An 8201-nucleotide genomic window follows, 5' to 3' on the forward strand; every position below is an offset into this window, starting at 1 on the left:
GTTTTTGGCTCTGCTCTGGATAAACCGATTTATTCCACGCTTTCCCTCTCTCCCACTTTCACTTGCAGATCTTTGGGGGCCTTGTCTGGATCCTGGTGGCATCCTCGAAGGTCCCATTACCCATCCTGCAAGGCTGGGTGATGTTTGTCTCTGTGTTCTGCTTTGTTATGTCCACCACTCTTCTGTGCCTCTACATCTGCGGGGTGCACGGGGGCAGCAGCTCCTGGGTCACCTTGGTAAGTGGATGTGACAAACCTCAGGGTCTCTTCCCCTCCCTGGTATCACTTGTAGACAATTGTCTCCTTGTTATGGCACTCCAAATCGCAGGCTGGTGCTTGCTTGTGTGGGTTCCTTTACACCCCCCACCCCCCCTTTGCAGTGTGCTCCCTCCTTGGAAATGACTGCATGATCCTTGTTTCTTAGGATGTCATCTGTCAGGAGACAGCAGCTCTGTTCTACCTCAGTGCCGCTGTGTTGGAAGCCTACTTCACCTATGAAGCTGGCTTGTCTACCAACCCTCTGGTAACAACTATCTACCGGGAGAACATCGCTGCTGTGGTGAGTGCCTGGCAAGCAGGGGAAGGAATGTGACTGTGGAGCAGCAAGGGCCAATCTTTACTTGCACCAGCAATAGGAGCAGGAATGAAACTTAATCCCAGTCCTACTATGCACAAATGTCTCCACACGTGCAAGAGTCAGTAGAGATATAGCGCATCACAGGGTATTGGCTCAGTGCAGGAACTCATGCCATGTAATAAGTTAACTGGCTGATGTGTTTTGCCATTGTAGGTATTTGCATTCATAGCTACCCTGATGTACGTGATCCATAAGGTGTTCTCACTCCTGCGATGGAAATCTTCCTAAGAGCCTCTTGCAAGTGTGTCTTGTGGTCACCCCATCAACATGAAAGCTGTTTAACAACTGCAATTTCCAGACTGGGTTTGGGTTTTGTTTTTTAATGTATAAAGCAGCTTTTTATGTGCAACCATGGCAGTGAAGACAAAGAGCCTCCCAGAGGAAGCTACATCCTGGCACAATCTATTTCCCTCCAGTTTCTTCTTGGCTGGGTACAGTTTGATGCTGGTAATTTGGGCCCAAATAGAAAAACATCCAGCTTCAAAAAGAATAATATATTTGGGTTCAAAGTGATAAAATCTCCCTGAACCACACCTTTAGGCCTCCAGGGTTGTTACTGCTCTGAGGGGGAGCCTGAACAACCAGCACAAATATGAAAGCAGGTCATTTTAATTACCAGCCCTCCATGTAAGCCTCTTTCCCTCCCTAAAACTGCTCTTCAAGAGAACATCTTCACCCAGTTTCTGGAAATGCCATCTCTTACTTTTCATGAGAAACAGAGACAATATCTAACTTGCGTCAGGGGCAACATGAGTTATTGCAACCCCTGAAGAGTATTGCTGAATTATGAGGCACAACCATAATGACAGGAATTACCATTGTCTTTAACCTCCCTACAAAATACAACTTTGAAAATGTGTGGTAGACTGTAGGAGAATTATATGGATGATTAGATTAACATCTTGAATAAACAGAGGCAATCAACTCTTGTCCTTGGTGCATGGCTGCTCTCGCATGCACCAGCGCTATGTCACTGGGCTTGCTGTGAATTTGCAAATAGACAAGAGTGATTTCTGCTATTTTTCCTTTTGCTTCACACAGGTACACGGCCTTGTACAGCCTCAGGAGCACTGTAACAGGGCAGTGCCTAAGGAGGCACAAACTTGGGCATGAATGATTGGGCTTTTGTGGCAAGGGGGGCCTGTGGGAATCTGTACCCTGGACCAGGGGCTAAACCAGCTTGGGTCAGTCTTAGTGATGGTTTATTTGAATGCTGACAGTAATCCAGAGTGTTGAGTGAGTGTGCTAGTTTTGGCTGGGATAGAGTTAATTTTCAGATTTGTGCTGGAAACAGTGTTGCTAACACAGGGATGTTCTCCTTACTGCAGAGCAGCGCTTGCACAGAGCCAAGGCCTTTCTGCTTCTCACCCATCCCACCAGTGAGAGGGTTGGGGGTGCACAAGGAGCTGGGAGGGGACACAGCTGGGACATCTGACCCCAACTGACCCCCGGGATATCCCAGACCACATGACGTCATCCTCAGGATATAAACGTGGGGTAAAGAATGAGTAAGAGGGGACGTTCAGAGTTGTGGGATTTGTCTTCCCAAGTCACCATTACGAGTGATGGAGCCCTGCTTTCCTGGGGATGGCTGAACACCTGCCTGCCAATGGGAAGTGGGGAATGAATGAATTTTGCTTTGTGTGCACAGCTTTTGCTTTACCTAATAAACCGTCTTTATCTCAGCCCATGAGGTATCTCACTTCTACCCTTCTGATTCTCTCCCCCATCCCACTGGAGAGAATGACCAGGCAGCTGTGTGGTGCTTAATTGCCAGTTGGGGTTAAACCACAACAGTGAGTCAATTTAAATGGGGTTTAGACCCAAGAAGGGATGTTTTCATGTGTTAGAGGTACCTAATAAACTGTGATACCAAATTAGTCCTTCCAGCTTGTGGGGCAGAAAGTGCTTCCATTTTGAGTCTGAAGTTCCCAGATAATAACAAGGTCTGGAGACTGGAAGGGAAATAGGTTGCCTTGGAGGCACTGCTGTTGCTTCAGATCCAGGGGGGACTTCTGAGGCTTTTTTATTGCAATGAGGAAAACATTTGAATTTTTTTTCTTGTTTATTCCTTGCTGAAAACTAGCCTGACCTGTTTTGCTTGTGTTAGTGTGACAACAGCAAGGTGATGGTAAAAAGAAAACCCTGGTCAGAGCAGGAAGGGAACTTACAGCCACTTTGGACTGGCACTTGGTTCTGAAGGCTTAACATGCACCTGGTGAGACTTGTTTCAACATCACATCATTGGGGGGTGGGGGAGGTGGGGAGGGAGGTGTGTGTGTGCATGGTTGGTGCCCAGATTTGCCCTCTTCTATTAATGCCCCTGAATTTAGCATTGAAACACAAGGACACCTTTCTGTTTGGGTCTATTTACAAAGGGAGACGTTTGCAGTCATACCCTGGCCCCTGGGATGTAGTAGCTCTGTCCACGTTCTGCACCCAGGTGTGACCAGCACCTGTGCGCTGAGCAGTGCTGTCTGTCTCCTCACACCCACATCCCTGTGCCTTGTGGCCACCACGTTTGCAGCCTGTGTCTTAGCAGGGCTTCCATCTCTCCTCCCCCGTTCTTTCTGCCTTGCTTTACCCTTTGCTTCGCCCTTCCCTGCCACACACCAGTTCACATTAGTCTGCACTAGTTCACCTCATCCCTTTCCTTCTGGCCCCACCCTGTGTGCTGAGATGCCTTTCCCCCCAGCATTAGTGTAACCTTGCTGTAAACCAGCACTGGGAAAAAAACAGCTGGGTGCTGCTGGCACGCGAGTGCTCACCAGCCCCAGTGTGGCCGGGGAGTGGGCTGAGTGAGGTTGTGGACATGGCCCTGGGATGGAGACCCTGTGGCCCCAGTGTAACCTGGGCCAAGTCTTTGCCTGGGGAGAGGTGGGCAGAGGGAAGGGCCACTGCAGGGTCAATAGCATCCAAAGTAACTGATAAAAAGCAGTGCTGCAACTGTGAAACCCTCCCAATGTGGCCCCAACTTCATGCAACTGAACAGCTTGCAGATGATGGAGTGTCCCTGTTCAGCACAGGGCTGCTGGGCCCCAGCTCAGGACAGTGACACAGTGAGATGTGGCGTTATTGTGAAATGAGGAGCTTGGAAATTAAAATAGGATATAGAAATTAGGCACTCAAGAAATGAAGGTATAACAGTTTAGAGATAAAGATGGAAGACTTAGAGATCAGGCTAGGGACTAGAGGCCTATTATTAAAAGATAACTAAGATTAAAATAGGATAATAGATCACAGTTGATGGGCCAGAGAGCAGAACAATATGGAAAGCTTGACTGATGGAAGCTGTGAGAGAACACTTCCTGATGGAATAGGAAGACAGCCCTAAAAACTGGCCAAAACCAACCCTATGGTCCAGACTGAGTCCAGGGGGCTACAGAGACTGCGCAAGAAACCAGAGGAAAAAGTTCGAGAGCGAGGTAGAGAAGCTACTTCATCTCTGTGACCCCAGCCCATGACCACTGGGACACACTGTGCAGACACGACTCGGAGGAGACTGGGGCGGAACATATGAAGATGACATTCAGGCTCATTATAATACAAAGCGGGGATAGGTCATGCGTATGTATAGGCGTATTATGAATATGTGATGCTTTGTAGCATAAAGCTAAGACAAGGTGCCATGAGAGGTGCCACATTTGTGGTGGAACGATCCCCCGTGTGCCTCAGCGCTGAATAAACACATCTACTTTATAACCCTAGAGGTTGTGGAGTCGTGTTTGCGCAAGTCAGTTGATCCAGGCCACTGACTTGCACCTCATGCCAGGGGAGTTGCAGCAATATGCATGTTCCCTGCCTGGTGGGAAGAAGAGAAAAAAAGAGGAAAAGAAAAAGAAAAAAGCACCCTGAGGTCTCCACTGCCCATCATGCCCAGCCCTCTTATTGTCTCAACACAACCATGAAGACCCACATGCCCTGGAAACTGGGCAGCCTAAGGTCCCTCCCTGGAAACTAGCACACCTCCACGTTTCCAAAGGGAAAGATGCTGCCCAGAGCTCAGAGAATCTCCCAGGATCTACAAACCCTGTGTGCACCAGGTCTCATCTCCACAGAGAGCCCTGAGGCTACTGCTGGCCTGAGAATTTGCTGTCACCTCACTGGAAACATTGGGCATGATGAACACTGCAGGCTTGATCTTTCTCCCATGGAGCTATTTGGGGTTAATTGCTTGTTAGCATGGCTCCCCAGAACATGAGACGGCTTTCTCTGCCGAGTGCTGCTTGCACACGTTTGGCCCTTGCAGTTTGTTACCACAAGGCACCTGCAGTTCTTGCCTGCAGAGCTGCTCCCAGCCTGGCCCAATACATGGGGCTGCTCCATCGCAGGCTCTGCGTTTGCTCAGACACTTCCAGATCCCCCCAGATTGGCACCACATCTTCAGCAGCATCCTCCTCACCATTTCATTTGTCCTCCCCATCCCTGGGAATCCCTTGCAGACATAACTAGATAGAGCAGCCCATTTAAAAAGCCACAACTCAGCCCTTTTCTCAGAGCACTTGCAAGCCATTCACACTGTTAAAACCAGTGGGCCTACTGCATCCCTGCAGCCACCACCAGATTTCAACTGGCAGTGTAACTGGAGTTTCCATCTCTGCTCTTCTCCAGTTTCCCCAGCAAGACAAGGAGGCCTGCAGGCAATTAGACGTGGGTTAAAACAAACTATCCTCTTGAAAGCAGACAAAACCTCAGATCCTGTGATAAAAACAAGATTACAGACTTAACTATTCATTAAGTATGCCCCAATTGCAATCTTGATTGCTTTTGCTTAATTAGCTTCTTAGTCACAATGTTAGCTGTTCCCCAAATAGTTGTATGTGGGATACCTTGCCTCCAGTGGTGCAATGAGTTAGAAGCATTTCCATCTTCTCCTGAATTTCATGGGAATTTGCTTTGCCTGAAAGCAAGGACATGTAATAGAAAATTAGCCAGCTCCATGGAAAAATGCAGGAGTTGCTGATGTTTCTTATTTTACAGTCAGCTTTATCTGTGAGTGATGAGCAAACTGTATGCTGGGTAAAACATCTATGCAAGCATCTGTATGAACAAACTTGTGAAAATGGGAAACCCACCAAAGATGACGTCTACAGAGGGATCAGAGCTCCGTGTGGGTCTGTGGCAGAGTCTGATTCATGGCTGACTCAGTCTGCCCCCCCCTCTCCTGACCCAGCTATGGTCCATTCCCCACCTCTGATCTTTGCACTTCCTTCTCCTTGGCCTCCCTTATTCTAACAGAATCAAGCACTGAAACCCCATTTGCTTTGAGGGATGGAAATGCCTTATTCCTTACTCATGGAAGTGCTCAAACGTGTTATTGTCCTGTGGGTTTGAGAAGAGCCCTAAACCTCCTCCAGAGAACAGAGGCAAGGCAGAGTAGTCCTGAGCAGACCAGTCATGGGAACAGATGCCAATGTAGCTAGTGTGCAGACCTTGAGGAAAGAGGGAGATCTGTAGTTACTACGTTACTTTTAAGTTCTGAAAAGGCAAAAGACATTCACCCTACCACTTCCTTATCATGCAGCTTCTCATTTCACACAAGGTGGATCTGCAAGGGTTGTGTGGTTTCTCCTGGAGACACCAGCTATAAATCCAACACTCCTCAGAGCTTTGGCTGATGGAGAAAAGATCCACTGAGAATAATGTGTTGGTTCACCCCTTTACAGAAATTGCTGAGTGACAAAGAAGGGTTCAAGGGAGATGCCTGTTTGCAGACCCCTACTCACAAAAGAGAGACTATGACCCTTGTGCTGAGTGATGGCCCATGCACCTCATGAGCTGGGAAAATGTGGTGTGAGACTTCAGTTCAGGTTTCACAAGGAATAGCGCTCTGGCCCAGGTCAGCTGGAGGGAGCTGGACTTTACAACTTGGTCTGCAGCGGGTGCTGCTAGCTAAGCAGCAAGCTGTCCCTATGGCTTGTCTGTCTTCAGCCCTTCCCAAGATCACACAAGGGACCTGCCTGGTTCTGCGTTCTCACCCCACTACACTGGAGACATTGACATCACCCACAGCCCCAGTCTTAGGCCAGAATATGGGGGGGCTTTCTCCATGTGTGTTGGGCAAGGAAAGGCAAGAACAGCATACAAGGAAGCAGCAGGTCATTTCCAAGTGTGGATGCAATCACCTGCTACTGACACACCCCTTATTGCCAATTCTGAGAAGAGAGAAAATGCTGGCATAATCCATCTGCTCACTGCAACACAGGGAAGCAAATGACAAACAGCTGATGCAGTCAGTCACTTTAGGCTCTCTCTAGTACCCAAGCTGAGGCTGTTTTGGGTCACTTCAGCTCTGTTTCTGCAAGGACTAAATGCGCTAGACGATTCCTTTTGCTCAGGTTTATTCATTCTTGATTTTGCTCAACAGTAAGATGCAAGCTAAATGTGAGCAGATGTTCTTGAACAGTACATTGATATGCTGCTTACAAGAAAGCTTGCTAGCTGCACACTTTGCAGTCCTATTGAAGGTGGATTTAGATTGAGCTGGCAAACAGGAATAAAGCCTTCAGCCAACTGCTCAGCAGGCATGGCTTTGTATTAGAGTGTCCATTACCAAAGTGAGAAAAAACTCAATTAAATTCACCATGCCTGTTTGTACATACACAACTGCTGTCTTTAGAAACCTGGATTTAAATCAGTGTAAAATACTGCTCCTAAATGTCTTTAAGATCCAAACTTAAAATGTAAATTCCCAGGTTGGTCTTGAAGTATTTCCAAGGTATTTTCTCCCATACTAACAAAACAGGTAGTACAAGCACCTTTTGTCATACAGAGAAATGTCATGACAAGCACTCACAGACTGGGAGGCACAGAAGTTAACACCTGACTTGGACTGCTCTAATACTTTGTGATAAAACATTGTTTAGGTTTGGTTCCACTGTTTCTTTTGCGATGCCCAAGCCAAAAACATGGAGTTGCCAGGTAGAGCAGTATCCTAGCATGTGGATACTGCCATCACCATGGGACTTGGGTGATGGATCCCCTTCAACCAGTGAGCTAACATGTACCTCTGTGTTGGAGATCTTGCTACATGGTTTACTCCATGTCTGGTCAGAGGCTGGTGTGTATCATGGACTAGCTCTATCTCCTTCAATCTTCTGACAGCTATAGCACTTTCTGAGTTCTGGGCAGTGCTGAAGATTCTATGTTGGCAGAAAAATTAAGTTTGGTCTTATCCTAGCACAGGTGCAGAGAAGAGTACCATAAGAAAGGCTGGGTTGTGTGTTCCGGACTGGAGTTCCAATGCCAGTCAAAATACTGTGATATCCCACAGTGGGGTGGCTCTCCTCAGGTATTTGGACTCTGCTTCATTTGGAGAACCTCCCCACTTGCATGAACAGTGTTTGCACAAGTCCAGCTGTTGCCTACCATCACCTTGCTCCCCTTCCCCATCCCCCTTGCAGAAGACACACAACTTCTACTTTCTGATTTCACAGCTCCCCCCCCCCCATAATGAGTGAGCCTAGAGAGAGATGGAGAGTGCACCCATTAACTCCCACTACTGCTGCTTGCTTCAAGATCTCCCAGACACTGGCATTTTGTAAAAAAGACCCCAACAAACCCAC

The 8201-nt window shown here is 47.8% G+C and overlaps 1 protein-coding gene across 3 annotated transcripts in view; it reads left to right on the forward strand.

The window, feature by feature from the left end:
- The window catches only part of MAL (mal, T cell differentiation protein), a 2500-nt gene extending 1636 nt beyond the window's left edge, over positions 1–864 (forward strand). The window contains exons 2-4 of one of the 3 annotated variants that reach the window (XM_026849448.1): positions 69–236; positions 424–558; positions 790–864. In XM_026849448.1, the coding sequence (XP_026705249.1) occupies positions 69–236; positions 424–558; positions 790–864 (378 nt within the window). The remainder of the gene's footprint in view (positions 1–68; positions 237–423; positions 559–789) is intronic. The other 2 variants (XM_026849459.1, XM_026849467.1) reach the window with 2 other exon arrangements.
- Positions 865–8201: the final 7337 nt, after the last annotated feature.

Source organism: Athene cunicularia (assembly GCF_003259725.1).
Source record: "Athene cunicularia isolate RWA chromosome 1 unlocalized genomic scaffold, athCun1 chr1_part1, whole genome shotgun sequence".
NCBI lineage: Eukaryota > Metazoa > Chordata > Aves > Strigiformes > Strigidae > Athene > Athene cunicularia.